At 46.4% G+C, this 17295-nt stretch overlaps 1 protein-coding gene across 6 annotated transcripts in view; it reads right to left on the bottom strand.

The window, feature by feature from the left end:
- COPS2 (COP9 signalosome subunit 2) overlaps positions 1–17295 on the bottom strand; it is a 67444-nt gene that overhangs the window by 29733 nt on the left and 20416 nt on the right. For 3 of the 6 annotated variants that reach the window (XM_040414014.1, XM_040414015.1, XM_040414013.1), the window contains exons 4-5: positions 14652–14705; positions 2627–2752 (exon numbers count right to left, since the gene is read on the bottom strand). In XM_040414014.1, the coding sequence (XP_040269948.1) occupies positions 2627–2752; positions 14652–14705 (180 nt within the window). The remainder of the gene's footprint in view (positions 1–2626; positions 2753–14651; positions 14706–17295) is intronic. The other 3 variants (XM_040414017.1, XM_040414018.1, XM_040414016.1) reach the window with 1 other exon arrangement.

Consider the following 17295-nt stretch of genomic DNA (forward strand, 5'->3'; position numbering starts at 1 on the left):
CACTGGCCACCAATGAATTTAAAACTGGGGAGGGAGGGGGGTGTGCCCCCTCCTGCCTGGCAGCACATGATCTCTTACAGGGGGCTATGATAAGCACAATTAACCCCTCAGGTGCAGCATTACACCCATGTAAGAGATCGGGTGCTGCCAGGCAGCAGGGGGCAGTCATGTACACAGTTCAAAGTATATTCTAACTAGAAGCGTCCCCATCACTATGGGAACGCCTCTGTGTTAGAATATACTGTCAGATCTAAGTTTTCACGAAGTGAAAACTCAGCCCTGAAAAAGCTTTTATGCAGACGGATCTGTGGATCCGTCTGTGTGAAAGTAGCCTACGGCCACGGACCACGGATGCCAATCTTGTGTGCATCCGTGTTTTTTCACGGACCCATTGACTTAAATGGGTCCGTGATCCGTTGTCCGTCAAAAAAATAGGACAGGTCATATTTTTTTGACGGACAGGAAACACGGATCACGGATGCGGCTGCAAAACGGTGCATTTTCCGATTTTTCAACGGACCCATTGAAAGTCAATGGGTCCGCGAAAAAAAACGGGAAACGGCCATGGATGCACACAACGGTCGTGTGCATGAGGCCTAAAGAACATTTTTTCTATTAAACACCCCTTTCACAAAGCAGATGCCGGGGCGATCATCTTTTCACCCTGGGTTCCACTCCCGGTACCCCTAGTAAACAGCCGATTTTGCAGGGGAAGCTATTGCCTGTCAATAGTATTACATGGCTGCCATATTTCAGATGAATGGCGGTTCATGTAGAACAAGGATGAGGACCACTGAGGAAGGGAGAGTGAATCTACCCGTAACGCGTATGGTGAAACAAGTGATGTACCTGCATTGAAAAGCCTCCGATAATACTGTATGGCCATACAGAAGAAAATCTCTACAGTAAAGGATTAACTATTCTTATCGTCGAAAGCTGCACCAAAGGAAATTGCGGAACAGAGTGGCAACTCCCGCGATCTTTGGAACTCCCGCGAAATTTAAACCAGCTTGCTGTATGGAGCGACTGAATAAGCCGGCAAATATTTAAAGCTCCATTGAAGCAATAGGGAGACAGCAGACGCTAGACGGTAAGCCAAATATCGATTTAAAGTTTTCTTCAATCCAAAGCTCATATCGACCATAAAAGGATATGCTATAAGAGACTTTTCACATTATCAGGATTCCTGTGGACACTTTATGAACATATTGCAATCCCAGTGAATACACCTACAGCATTTTCTGTGACATTCAGTTTCCCAAATTGGGATAGAGCGCTAGAAGATAATACCCCCTCTTTCCCAAATAACGGCATATACTTGAAGTTTCTTGGTGTGATATATATTATTGAATTTATCGACACTATTGAGTCATATGAATATAGTGTTGATCATATCTACCACAATATATGTGACTGTAATGTTGTATATTATTGCTACATTGTTCTTATAAATTTTATTACTTGTATTTTATGGGGATTTAATAAATATTTTCTGCACATGTCAATTTGGTTGCCAAGTGTATGAGTGCTCGCTCATTACTCTATTACTAGAACAAGGATGGATCGACTCATCCTACACGGGGGCCACTCATACAGAACAGCTCTCCGGTCTGGCTCAGAGGGGTCTCCTAAGCAGCGGAACCCCCCCTTCTATGATAGAGCATATGGGCTGGGGGTTGTCATCATGAGACAACTCCTTAAAATTTATTACAGTCACTACAGCCATAGGTTCTCAATTTAGACGCCCTAAGTGCTGGTTGGGATGGGGAGTTTGCACGTCTCCCTAATGGAGAGGGCTGGAAAGGTAGTTCCTACCGTCAGAGTAACACTTTTATCTGGCCATGACTAATTTAACATTTCTGCATAGTGCTTTAATTTGACCGATAACTGGACGTGGTCGCCCACCATACATTACAAGAACAAACATTTGCATTGACCAAGAGGAAGTAAATCAAGAAGGTTATTTATACGAAGACTTGCACGTACAACAGACAGCATATTAAAGGGGTTGTCTCATCATGGACAATGGGGGCATATCGCTAGGATATGCACCCATTGTCTTACAGGTGCGGGTCCCACTGATAGTACCTGCACCTATATAGAGAACGGAGCCCCGCAAAGTGGTAGTTGGAGGTCTCCGGTACGGCCACCACCAAGCCAGCTGCCCATAGAAGTGAATGGAAGCGTATCGCGCATGCGCGGCCCCTGCTCCCATTCATTTCTATGGAGCTGACGGAAATAGCCGAGCCAGCGCTCGACTGTTTTCACCGGCCCCATAGAAAATGAATGGAGGGCAGCTGCGCATGCGCTGTGCGCCCTCCTTCACTTGCGGGGTTCAGTTCTCAATATACGTGCAGGTCCCAGCGGTGGGACCCCCACCTATAAGACAATGGGTGCATATCCTAGCGAAATGTCCCCATTGTCCATGATGAGACTTTAAAGTGGCCATTTAAAAAAAAAAAAAAAAAGAAGATATGAAAGTCATGAGCGTGTACCATAATCCCCGAGTAGAGAATGTGTTTCTGGGGGCTGTAAAGAGGGCAGCCATGCTATAAAGTGGTACTGATCTACTACTTTATATTTTTCTTTCTATTTTGAACCTTAAAACCATCTGAACAAGTCAGACCTGTTTTGAAGTGGAGATGTAGTCCAGGATGGAATTGATAGACTTCTCCGAGTAGTTTCTGGTGACAGCACTGCGGATGTAGGTTAAGAGTTGTTTGTATCGATTCATCATTTCAGGATAGTTACCCTGTTGAAAAAAAAAAAAAACAGAAAAAAAAACAGAAAGATATATGAAGATATATGCAATCTCTCTACATACATTATACACACACAGCTTCACATTTACAAAATATTCGAGCAGCGTAAGATAAGGGTCCATTCACACGTCCGTTTTTTCTTTCCTGATCTGTTCCGTTTTATGCGGAACAGATCTGGACCAGTTCTGTACCCATTCATTTTCAATGGGTCCTGGAAAAAATCGGACAGCACAATGTGTGCTGTCCATTTCCGTTGTTCCGTTCCGCATGTCCGAAAACATATAAAACTTGTCCTATTCTTTTCCGCAAAAATCGGATCCTGGTACAATACAAAGTCAATGGATCCGCAAAAAACGGAAGACATTCGTATGTCATCCGTTTTATGCGGATTCCGTTCCTGGAAATGAAATTTTTATTTTATTCACTTTATTTTTTTTATTTTTTTTTCAAAGAAATCCAAACAACTTTATTTGCTTATTGAAATTTATACACGTTTCCGTTTTTTGCGGATCCGCAAAAAACGGATGACATACGGATGACATATGGAAACATTTTCAGGAACAACGGATCTGCAAAAAACGGACCGAAAATCGGGATATAGAAAAATACTGACGTGTGAATGTAGCCTAACGATGTCTAAAGTATACTTTACCAACGTCTTGTTCCAGGGGTATTCTCAATTTAGGTGTTTAGGGCATGTTCACAGAGTTAGCTCTCAGTGCCTATTCAGTATGAAATCTGGTGGTTTTCACTGCAGGCAGCCATATGCAGATTAAAGAGGCTTTCAAATGATGATGATAGGCCATCAGTATCTAATCGTGGGGGTCAGACTCCCAGGACCCCCACCAATCAGCTACTTGAGAAGGCACCATGTCCTCCTTGCGGCTTACCTTAGGGTCCATCCACACGTCCGTAGTGTATTGCGGATCCGCAATACACCCGGCCTGCACCCCCCATAGAACTGCCTATTCTTGTCCCATAGGACATGTTCTATTTTTTGGCGGAGCCGCGACCCGGAAGTTCGGGGAGCGCGCTCCGGAAATGCGGATGCGGAGAGCACATAGTGTGCTCTCCACATCCTGTTCTGCCCCATTGAGAATGAATGGGTCTGCACCCGTTCCAGATATTGCGGAACGAATGCGGACCCATTTGCGGACGTCTGAATTGAGCCTTAGGCCAATGATTTCACATTCATCGATCACATGGCCTAGGAGCACTCAGTCCCATTGAAGTGAATGAGGCAGAGATGCCATACCCCGCACAGCCGCTATACAATGTACGACACTGTTTAATGAGCTGCCAGGAGGCTATGGCGTTCTGCCCCCTTTAAACACCTGATCGGTTGGGGGTCTCAGGAGATGGACCGCCACCGATCAGATACTGATGACCTATCCAGAGGACAGAGGATAGGTCATCAGTATCAAACACTTTAAAACCAAAAAAAGGACAAATCTATTATTATTTAGTATCACATACTAAAAGGGTCTGTACAGGATTTTACAAGTGATGGACTATCCTCAGGATAGGTCCTCAATGTCTGATTGGTGGGGATCAAACACTCCGCACCCCTGCCCATCAGCCGTGCTACTGTGTAGTGGATAGGAGCACCCCTGAGCAGCGGAGGTGAAACTAAAATAAAATACATGACATTTCCTTTCAGAGCATCCAAAACGACATTAGAGGCACAGCACACAGAAAAACATACAAAGAACAAAGATCAAGAAAAGACATTTCCGTTCACAAGATGGTAACTATTGTGTGTGTAAATTCTGAGGTGACCAAGCTTATATACTGTATATAAAAGCCATCAGTTCTTAGGACGTGTGGGACCCGTAACACTGGAAGTCAAGGACATCGTGTAAATAAGGATTTAAGGGATTCCAGATGTACCTAGGGCTTGAAGCCGTTCTGACATAATTATGCCTTGCATACGTCACACGGACTTGTTCTGGACAAACAGCGGGGGTTAATACCTGTGTCGGTGCCAGGGAATGAGAACATAAAGAGGTATTCTACCATCTCCGTATATTTTCTGCATTGCTCAATCACAAGCTGCCATCTTATCATTCTGGAGAACATGTCCAGCAGCCCGTGACTGGCTATCGGGGTCACCCAACCTGTCATCCCTAGAGAGGTCATGTTACTCCCCCATGAGGGCGCCAAGCACATTGAGAAGCTTAGAATTGGTTTTATTGTAGGCTACATGCACACGACCGCAGGCATCCGCTCAGAACGGATCCGTTTGTGTTATCTGTAACATAGCCAAACGGGTCCGTCTTGATCACTATTGAAAGTCAATAGAGGACGGATCCGTTTTCTCTTGTGCCAGATTGTGTCAGTGACTTACATTGTGTGTCAGGACGGATCCGTTTGCCTCCGCATCATCAGGCGGACACCAAAACACTGCAGGCAGCATTTTGGTGTCCGCCTCCAGAGCGGAATGGAGCCAAACTGATCCATTCTGAGCGGATCCTTTTCCATTCAGAATGCATTAGGGCAAAACTGATCCGTTCTGGACTGCTTGTGAGAGCCCTGAACGGATCTCACAAACGGAAAGCCAAAACGCCAGTGTGAAAGTAGCCTTAGTAATATCATAGCCTGACCCTTATTTCTTATATTTAACTTTGGCTACCGGAGGCTTTTTCGTTTTCATTTTTCTTCCTTATGTTCCGTGAGCCATAACCCTTTTATTTTTCCGGTCACATAGCTGTATGAGGGCTTATTTTTTGCGGGACAAGTTGTACTTTCTAATGCCACCATTAATTATGCATAAAATGTTGTGGGAAGTGGTAAAATCCCTCCACCTTTTACAGGTTTTGTTCCCACGGCGCTTTGTTTATGGCAAAACTGACCCATGCCCTTCATTTTCTGGGTCAGTACGATTACAACGATACCCCATATGTATAGGTTCTTTATGTCTAACTAGTGTAAAAATAAATGTAAACACATTATATATTTTTTTATATAGCCATATTCAGACCCCCATAACTTTTTTATACTTTTGTCTACTGAGCTGTTTAAAGAGGACCTTTCACTAGAATAAAACATCTAAACTAAGTATACAGACATGGAGGGATCCCCCTGCACTTACTGTTCTCCCCAGGGCGCCGCTCCGTTCTCCCGTTATAGCCTCCGGTATCTTCATAGTTAGGCTCCACCCAGTGGAACCTGCCGGCGTCTCATTCTCCCATGCTGTAGCGCTGGCCAATCACAGCGCTCAGCTCATAGCCTGAGAGAAAAAAAAGCCTCTCAGGCTATGAGCTGAGCGCTGCGGCAGGTTCCCCTGGGTGGAGCCTAACTATGAAGATACCGGAGCCTATACCGGGAGAACAGAGCGGCACCCGGGGATAACAGTAAGTGCAGGGGGATCCCTGGGCGCCGCCTCCATGTCTGTATAGTCAGTTTAGAGGTTTTATTCTAGTGAAAGGTCCTCTTTAAGGGCTCATTTTTTGCAGAACAATCTTTACTTTTAATTGATACCATTTTGGAGTATGTGCGACTTTTTAATCACATTTTATAAAAAAAAATTGGGGTAAAAGAAACAATGAAAAAATTGCAAATCTGCCATTTTGACTCTTTTTTCCGTTCCGCCATATTGGAATTTTTTTTTCTATTTTAATAGTATGGGCATTTTGTGATGGATCATGAGCGCAGTGACGTCATCAAAAGGTCCTATTCCTCACAGAACAAGACAGAAGAGATGCCGGCTGCGTGAACAAGTGGATTAAGGGGAGTTAAATAATTTTTCTTTTAACCCCTCCAGCCCTATTGTACTATGAATTCTGTATTCAGAATGCTATTATTTTCCCTTATAACCATGTTATAAGGGAAAATAATACAATCTACAGAACCTTGAACCCAAACCTGAACTTCTGTGAAGAAGTTTGGGTCTGGGTACCACATTCAGTTTTTTATCACACGTGTGCAAGACGCATTGCACCCGCACGATAAAAACTGAACAACGGAACGCAATCGCATTCAAAACTGACTGCAATTGCGTACCTACTGACGCGGGTTTGCCGCAACGCATCCGGACCTTATCCGGACACGCTCGTGTGAAAGAGGCCTTAAGGTGAAATAAGGCTGTGTCCTTAAGGAGTTAAACTTTTATATATTTTTTAACATTTTTATTTTTTGTGATTATGTGCCTCATATATGAGCTTATTACATTTTTAATATTTTTTTGGTTTATCAGGAATTTATTATTAGCTTATTTTGTTCACTTTTGCTCATTACTTATCCTGGCCTGCCATCTGGTGGCCAAAATAAGAATTTCAGTTTGAATACTGTTAGCCTACTCAGTAAGGCTTACAGTATTCAGCGCAACTACCTATGCCCGGATTGGACACACATTTTGCGCATTTAGGTGCCGTGATCTCACTTGATCACGGCATCTAAAGCATTTAATTACCACGATCGGCATTATTGCCAGTCACAGTAATTAGCCGCAGGTCTCTGCAGTATGAAACAGCAGAGATCTGCTGGCCATGATGCCCGCTGTTTACACATGTTTATGCACCTGAGGGGTTAACTTCCGCGGATCGCAGCTACCGCTCATAGAGGTCGGGAGCCGGTTATGTGATTCTGCAGCCAGCTTCTGTCTCCTGTATATGAACTAATGAGAGAGTTATCTTCATTGGTGGCGCAGTGCGCCCCCCCCCCCCCCCAAGCCCCCCAGTATTAATCATTGGTGGCAGTGGCAACAGGGTCCCCTCTCCTCCCCTCCTCAGTGGCAGTTCCGATCAGACCCCGGGCTTACATCGGTTACCGTGGCAGCCAGGACGCTATTGAAGCCCTGGCTGCCATGGTCAGCTCCATGCTGCTGTGTGCACAAAGCACAGAGCAGCAGGGAGAGTGCGAGATCCTATTCACCCTGATAGATCTATCAGGGTGAATAGGACAACCATAGAAAACCGCACATAAATCTGCTCTATTTTGGTGCATATTTTATGCGTTTTTTGTTTACGTTAACACCCCCATTGATGTCTATGGGGAAAACCACTACATACAGTATCTCAGAAAAGTGAGCACACGCCTCACATTTTTGTGAATATTTTATTCTATCTTTTCCTTGGACAACACTAAGGCCCCTTTCACACGGGCGAGTATTCCGCGCGGGTGCAATGCGCGAGTTGAACGCATTGCACCCGCACTGAATCCGGACCCATTCATTTCTATGGGTCTGTGCACATGAGCGGTGATTTTCACGCATTACTGGTGCGTTGCGTGAAAATCGCAGCAAGCTCTATATTCTGCGTTTTTCACGCAACGCAGGCCCCATAGAAGTGAATGGGGCCGCGTAAAAATCGCAAGCATCTGCAAGCAAGTGCGGATGCGGTGCGATTGTCATGCATGGTTGCTAGGTGATGATCGGGCTGGGGACCCGATCTGTATTATTTTCCCTTATAACATGGTTATAAGGGAAAATAATTGCATTCTGTATTCAGAATGCTAAGTAAAATATTGATAGAGGGGTTAAAAAGAAAAAAAACAATTAACTCACCGAGTCCACTTGATCGCGTAGTTGCGGATCTCTGTCTTCTTCTGTAATGTTGAGCTGCCGGCTAAGGACCTGTGGTGACGTCACATCACATGATCCAATCACATGGTCCCTCACCATGGTGATGAACCATGTGATTGGACCATGTAATGAGCACAGTGACGTCATCAAAGGTCCTATTCCTGTGCACAGCAAAGAAGAAGACAGAAGAGATGCCGGCTGCGCGATCAAGTGGATTAAGGTGAGTTAAATATATATTTTTTTTTAACCCCTCCAGCGCTATTGTACTATGCATTCTGTATTCAGAATGCTATTATTTTCCCTTATAACCATGTTATAAAGGGAAAATAATACAATCTACAGAACACCTAACCCAAACCCGAACTTCTGTGAAGAAGTTCGGGTACCAAACATGCCGATTTTTCTCATGCGCGTGCAAACCGCATTACAATGTTTTGCACTCACGCGGAAAAATGCGCATGTTCCCGCAACGCACCTTTTCCCGCAACGCCAGTGTGAAACCAGCCTAAAGATCTGACACTTTGATACAATGTAGTTAGTGTACAGCTTGTATAACAGTGTAAATTTGGTGTGCTCTCAAACAACTCAACACACAGCTATTAAAGCGGTATTCCGGTAAACTAACTTAATTTTTGAAAAACTGCATTAAAGCTACAAGCTGTGACCCAACCAGAACCCACACCTATACATATAACCAGAGTTTTAATCTACCTTGTAATCCATTTGTCTAGCTCCTGTGTGAGCCTGCAACACAGTATCATGGCGCCTGATCTTCCCTCACAAAACAACAATCCCCACAATGCAGAGCTTTCCTGCTGTGAGTTGATGTTTATTGATTGGCTGCCTGATATACAGTCCGGTCACGCCCCCACTACTCGGTAATCACCAGCACACTAACACGCCCTTTGTTTCACAAGACACTAGAGAATTGATAGCAGCACACTGAGCATGCTCGACCTAACAAAGGCTCAGAACTACAGGTCGCTGCCATGGTAATTTATGAGGAACCACAGGGGGTAGCAGAGGAAGAAAACTACTTTTATAACGGTAAATGTGTGACATTTACAATATATTAGGTAATTATTGATGATGAATTAGTCTAAAACATAAGTTACATTTATGGCAACCAGAATACCCCTTTAACCCCTTAAGGCAGTGCTTCTCGATTATTTTCTGTCATGTCCCCCCTAGGAAGAAGAAAACATTTCGCGCCCCCCGCGCGACTGTAAATAGTATCATTTGTCTATAAAATTGTTATAAGTACACCTCTGCATAACACTGTATCCTTATTAACGTATAAGAGAATAAAAAAAAAGAAAGAAATGTGGATCGGACACACACTTATGGGGGGGATCTGTGGATGACGGACACTTATGGGGGGGGATCTGTGGATGACGGACACTTATGGGGGGGGATCTGTGGCTGACGGACACTTATGGGGGGATCTGTGGCTGACGGACACTTATGGGGGGATCCGTGGATGACGGACACTTATGGGGGGATCTGTGGCTGACGGACACTTATGGGGGGGGATCTGTGGCTGACGGACACTTATGGGGGGGGATCTGTGGATGACGGACACTTATGGGGGGGGGGGGGATCTGTGGATGACGGACACTTATGGGGGGGGGGGATCTGTGGATGACGGACACTTATGGGGGGGGGGATCTGTGGATGACGGACACTTATGGGGGGGATCTGTGGATGACGGACACTGGGGGGGGGATCTGTGGATGACGGACACTTATGGGGGGATCTGTGGATGACGGACACTTATGGGGGGGATCTGTGGATGACGGACACTTATGGGGGGGATCTGTGGATGACGGACACTTATGGGGGGATCTGTGGATGACGGACACTTATGGGGGGATCTGTGGATGACGGACACTTATGGGGGGATCTGTGGATGACGGACACTTATGGGGGGATCTGTGGATGACGGACACTTATGGGGGGATCTGTGGATGACGGACACTTATGGGGGGATCTGTGGATGACGGACACTTATGGGGGGATCTGTGGATGACGGACACTTATGGGGGGATCTGTGGATGACGGACACTTATGGGGGGATCTGTGGATGACGGACACTTATGGGGGGATCTGTGGATGACGGACACTTATGGGGGGATCTGTGGATGACGGACACTTATGGGGGGATCTGTGGATGACGGACACTTATGGGGGGATCTGTGGATGACGGACACTTATGGGGGGATCTGTGGATGACGGACACTTATGGGGGGATCTGTGGATGACGGACACTTATGGGGGGATCTGTGGATGACACACTTATGGGGGGATCTGTGGATGACACACACTTATGGGGGGATCTGTGGATGACACACACTTATGGGGGGATCTGTGGATGACACACACTTATGGGGGGATCTGTGGATGACACACTTATGGGGGGATCTGTGGATGACACACACTTATGGGGGGATCTGTGGATGACACTTATGGGGGGATCTGTGGATGACACACTTATGGGGGGATCTGTGGATGACACACTTATGGGGGGATCTGTGGATGACACACTTATGGGGGGATCTGTGGATGACACACACTTATGGGGGGATCTGTGGATGACACACACTTATGGGGGGATCTGTGGATGACGGACACTTATGGGGGGGATCTGTGGATGACGGACACTTATGGGGGGGATCTGTGGATGACGGACACTTATGGGGGGGATCTGTGGATGACGGACACTTATGGGGGGGATCTGTGGATGACGGACACTTATGGGGGGGATCTGTGGATGACGGACACTGATGGGGGGGATCTGGGGATGTGGGACACTTATGGGGGGGGATCTGTGGCTGGCACTGTTACAGGGGGATCTGTGGCTGGCACTGTTATATATGTGCCATCCACAGACCCCCCACCCCATAACAGTGCCCCCCCCCAACCCATAACAGTGCCATCTACAGACCCCCACCCCTTAACTGTGCCATCCACAGATTCCGTGTGCCCGCCGCCGCCGTTTAAAGTTATTAAACATGCCCCCCTCACTCCTAATAGTACCGTATATCCGAATTTCTTCTGTATAATGCCGGCAGGCGGGCCGGGCGGCCCCCTCAGTGACGTCACTTGTCTGCGCCGCCTGCTTCATTCATAAAGCAGGCGGCGCAGGCACGTGACATCACTGAGGGACGCGCCGGCCGCCCGGCCTGCCTGCCGGCATTATAGAGAAGAAATTCGCACACCCCAAAGGCCGGCCCTGAACGAGCCCCCCTTTACGGAGCCTGGCGCCCCCCCTGGGGGGCACGCCCCACTATTTGAGAAGCACTGCCTTAAGGACACATGACGTACCGGTACGTCATGGCTTTAAATCGCGATGCCGGTGCCGCGGGGGTTAATCGGAACGGGATGCCGGCTGAAATCATTCAGTGACCCGATGAACCGGAAAAAGACTGCGATCGGTGGTGTGATTATACACCACCAATCACAGTCCGTGCATTTGGAGAGGCGGTGCTGGCCCTGGTGCTGAACGCTGCTGTCCAGGGTGCTGATTGGTGCAGGGGAGAGAGGCGCGAGATTCAAACTTCCTGCGCGCCTCTCTCCCCTCCTCTTCCTGGTTTGCACGAGCACCCTGCAGCACCTGAGTCCCCCTAATCGTAATCCATCACCCTCCTGCCCTACGGTCCAGTTTCCAATAGGGGGGGGGGTTCATGCTCTTCTTCAGTATGTCACAGTACATGTCGGCATTCATGGTTCCCTCAATGAACCGTAGCTCCCCACTCATGCAGCTCCAAACCATGAGACTCCCACCACCATGCTTGATTGTGGGCAAGACACTCTTGTCTTTGTACTTCTCACCTGGTTGCCGCCACACACTCTTGACACCATCTGAACCAAATAATGGTGGTTCCAGTAAACCATGTCCTTAGTCTCCTTGTCCTCAGCAAAGGGTTTATGGGCTTTCTTGTGCATCATCTTTAGCAGAGGCTTCCTTCTGGGATGACAGCCATGCAGACCAATTTAATGCAGTGTGCGGCGTATGGTCTGAGCACTGACAGGCTGCCCCCCCCCCCCCCCACCCCTTTAACCTCTGCAGCAATGCTGGCAGCACTCATACATCTGTTTTGAAATGACAACCCCTGAATATGACCCTGAGCACGTGCACTCAACTTCTTTGGTCGACCATGGCGAGGCCTGTTCTGAGTAGAACCTGTCTTGTTAAACCGCTGTATGGTCTTGGCCACCATGCTGCAGCTCAGTTTCAGGGTGTTGGCAATCGTTTTATAGCCGAGCCCATCTTTATGTACAGCAACAATTCTTTTTTTCAGATCCTCAGAGTGTTCTTTGCCATGAGGTGCCATGTTGAACTTCCAGTGACCAGTATAAGAGAGTGTGAGAGCGATAACACTAAATGTAAAACACCGGCTCCCCATTCACACCTCAGACCTTGTAACACTAACGAGTCACATGACACGGGGAGGGAAGATGGCTAATTGGGGACAATTTGCCCATTTTCACTTAGGCCCCTTTCAGACGTGAAAGTGTCTCACAGCGGACTTGATTTATGATGCTATATAACTGCTACACTTCTGGAATGTATTGGATAACACTGACAGCATTATGTCAGTGTCATCTAATACATTTCAGAACTGTAAGGCCTCTTTCACACGGGCGTTGCGGGAAAATGTGCGGGTGCGTTGCGGGAATACCCGCGATTTTTCCGCACGAGTGCAAAACATTGTAATGCGTTTTGCACGCGCGTGAGAAAAATCGTGCATGTTTGGTACCCAGACCCGAACTCCTTCACAGAAGTTCGGGCTTGGGATCGGTGTTCTGTAGATTGTATTATTTCCCCTTATGACATGGTTATAAGGGAAAATAATAGCATTCTGAATACAGAATGCATAGCAAACTAGCGCTGGAGGGGTTAAAAAAATAATAATAATAATTTAACTCGCCTTAATCCACTTGACCGCGATGCCCAGCATCTCCTTCTGTCACCTTTCTTTAGGACCTGGGTAAAGGACCTGTGGTGACGTCACTCCGGTCATCACATGATTTATCACATGATTCATCACCATGGTAAAAGATCATGTGATGGATCATGTGATGACCGGAGTGACGTCACCACAGGTCCTTTACCCAGGTCCTAAAGAAAGGAGACAGAACGAGATGCTGGGCATCGCGGTCAAGTGGATTAAGGTGAGTTAAATTATTTATTTATTTATTTTTAACCCCTCCAGCGCTAGTTTACTATGCATTCTGTATTCAGAATGCTATTATTTTCCCTTATAACAATGTTATAAGGGAAAATAATAATGATCGGGTCTCCATCCGGATCGTCTCCTAGCAACAGTGCGTGAAAATCGCACCGCATCCGCACTTGCTTGCGGATGCTTGCGATTTTCACGCAACCCCATTCACTTCTATGGGGCCTGCGTTGCGTGAAAAACGCTGAATATAGAGCATGCTGCGATTTTCACGCAACGCACAAGTGATGCGTGAAAATCACCGCTCATGTGAACGGCCCCATAGAAATGAATGGGTCGGTATTCAGTGCGGGTGCAATGCGTTCAACTCACGCATCGCATCCGCGCGGAATACTCGCCCGTGTGAAAGGGGCCTAAGACTTCCTTCACACAAGCGTGACGGATTAGGTCCGGATGCGTTCAGGGTGCGTTCAGTGAAACTCGCACCATTTTGCAAGCAAGTTCAATCAGTTTTGTCTGCGATTGCGTTCAGTTTTTTCCGCGCTGGTGCAATGCGTTTTGATGCGTTTTTCACGTGCGTGATAAAAAACTGAAGGTTTACAAACAACATCTCTTAGCAACCATCAGTGAAAAACGCATCGCACCCGCACTTGCTTCCGGATGCAATGTGTTTTTCACTGAAAACCCATTCACTTCTATGGGGCCAGGGCTGCGTGAAAAATGAAGAATATAGAAAATGCTGTGTTTTTCACGCAACGCACAAGTAATGTGTGAAAAAAAAAAAACGCTCATGTACACAGACCCATTGAAATGAATGGGTCAAGATTCAGTGCGGGTGCTATGCGTTCACGTCACGCATTGCACCAGCGCGGAAAACTCGCTCGTGTGAAAGGGGCCTAAGGCTGGTTTCACACGGGCGTTGTGGGAACATGCGCGATTTTTCCGCGCGAGTGCAAAACATTTTAATGCGTTTTGCACGCGTGTGAGAAAAACAGGCATGTTTGGTACCCAGACCTGAACCCGGGACATCTTCACAGAAGTTCGGGTTTGGGTTAGGTGCTGTGTAGATTTTATTTTCCCTTATAACATGGTTATAAGGGAAAAAATTGCATTCTTAATACAGAATGCTAAGTAAATTAGGGATCGAGGGGTTAAAAAAATAAAAATAATAATAATTTAATTCACCTCATCCAGTTGTTCGCGCAGCCCGGCTCGTCTTCTTTCTTCTTCTTTGAGGACCTGGGAGGAAAAGGATATTTGGTGACATCACTGCGCTCATCACTTGGTCCATCACCATGGTGATGGACCATGTGATGAGCGCAGTGACCTGGGAGGAAAAGGACCTTTGGTGACTTCACTGCATTCAACACATGGTCCATCACCATGGTGATGGACCATGTGATGAGCGCAGCGACGTCACCAAAGGTCCTTTTCCTCCCAGGTCCTCAAAGAAGAAGAAAGAAGACAAGCCGGGCAGGGCAAACAAGTGGATGAGGGGAGTTTAATTTATTTTTTTAACCCCTCCATCCCTAATTTACTTAGCATTCTGTATTAAGAATGCTATTATTTTCCCTTATAACCATGTTATAAGGGAAAATAATAAAGATCGGGTCTCCATCCCGATAGTCACCTAGCAACCATGCATGAAAATCGCACCGCATCCGCACTTGCATGCGTATGCTTGCGATTTTCATGCAGCCCCATTCACTTCTTAGGGGCCTGCGTTGCGTGAAAAATGCACAATAAAGAGCTTGCTGCGATTTTCACGCAACGCACCAGTGATGGGTGAAAATCACCGCTCATGTGCACAGCCCCAGTGAATGGGTCCGGATTCAGTGCGGGTGCAATGCATTCACCTCACGCATTGCACCCGCACGGAATTCTCGCCCGTGTGAAAGGGGCCTAAGGGTTACATAGCTTCATAAATCAATATAATACTATGTGTCCCCAGCAGTGGTAGAAGTTCAGGCCGGGACACTCAGTCGTCTGAGGGCACACCAAATTTACACTGTTATACAAGCTGTACACGGACTACTTTATATTGTATCAAAGTGTTATATCTTCAGTGTTGTCCCATGAAAAGATAGAATAAAATATTTTCAAAAATGTGAGGCGTGTATTCATTTTTCTGAGATACTGTATATGGTGCGGAATAGCAAAACAATTGACATACTGCATATTTTACACTGTGTGCAGTTACCCTTAAAGGGGTAAGGATATGGATTGTTTTCAATGTGGATAATCATTCCCAGTGTTCTAGGTCTCATTCATGTGCATTGCTGTCCACGTATTCTCTCCTCAGACAGTGGATTAAACACTACTGTTAATGTTGAATGGGACTATTTGTGCTGCATGCATGGATTAGAGGACTTTTAGTGTACTACATTCTGTAGTCTATAACCGGTCCATCCATATGACTATTTTGCTAATTGCTGTCATTACTAAAGATTTTTTTATATTGTCCTTGCAGTATACATTCAACCTATGGCCGGGAAAGCTTCCAGTTCATGCTTAAAATGATGCATAGGCCCCAATTATACTGACTGAGGCCAAGAGTGTTTTTGTGTTTTTATTTTTATTTTAGCATGGCCGTCTAGGGGGCCAGGATGCCACTCACTGACATCTGTTACCCCTTAAGGACCTGCGCCGTACATGTATGGCGCAGTGATCGGGCGGGTGCAGGAGATGCGGCAGGGGTCCGGCAGTCACTGATAGCCGGACCCCTGCTGCATGCGCCGGCATCGGTGAAATCACTGATGCCGGCGCATTAACCCTTAATGTGCCGCGGTCAGCGCTGGCCGTGGCACGTCCGATGTGTGGAGGGAGGGAGAGAGCAGCCATGGGGTCCCCGCACTGCTGTGACAGGGACCCGGAGGCAGCCCGATGCCTTCCTTAGGTATAGTGGCTGCCTTCCGGGAGACCAGCCCCCTGGATCTCACAGGCAAGCAGTAAGAAAAGGGTATTACAGTCTGTAATACACTTACAGCCAATGCATCACTATACAGAAGTATTTTGATGTTTTTTTAAAGTTTCAAGTAAAAAAAAAAAACAAAAAAAACAAGCGATCAAAAAGGCGTATGCCCCCCCCCAAAATAGTGCCCCAAAAAAAAAAAAAACTATGGCTCTCAGACTATGGAGACAAACCTTTTTTGGGTTTCAAAAATGCTGTTATTGTGTAAAACTTAAAGGGATTCTGTCACCAAGTTTTTAGCATGTCTGCAATATACCTGTCCTATAGGGCTGTGTGCTTTTATTTTCTTTAAAAAAGGATTTTAGAGATATGTAAATTAGTCTTGTATGTGTCCAAGGGGCTGTACGAACCTTCCTGGAGCCCAGCCACGCCCGCCTGTGAAGGAGCCCAGCACCGCCTATGTCCTCCGAATCTCCTCTTTTCATCAACGATAGATTGCCGTAATCTCGCGATGCGCGAGCTCGCGCATGCGCAGTTCTTTCCCTGAGGCTGATGCCAGCACAGGGAAGGAACACTATACCGGCACTGCGCATCGCGAGATTACGGCAATCTATCGTTGATGAAAGGAGGAGATTCGGAGGACATAGTAGACATATTAGGTATTGCCACATCCATAACGACCGGCTCTATAAAAATACCACATGACCTAACCCCTCAGGTGAACACCGCCAAAAAATTACAATAAAAACTGTGCTAAAAAAAATTTTTTTTTTATCACCTTATATCACAAAAAGTGCAACACCAAGGGATCAAAAAGGCGTATGCCCCCCAAAATAGTGCCAATCAAACTGTCATCTTATCCCGCAAAAATGATAACCTACCTAAGAAAATCGCCCAAAAATCGCCTACCTAAGACCT

This window comes from Bufo bufo, chromosome 1 (assembly GCF_905171765.1).
Source record: "Bufo bufo chromosome 1, aBufBuf1.1, whole genome shotgun sequence".
Lineage (NCBI taxonomy): Eukaryota > Metazoa > Chordata > Amphibia > Anura > Bufonidae > Bufo > Bufo bufo.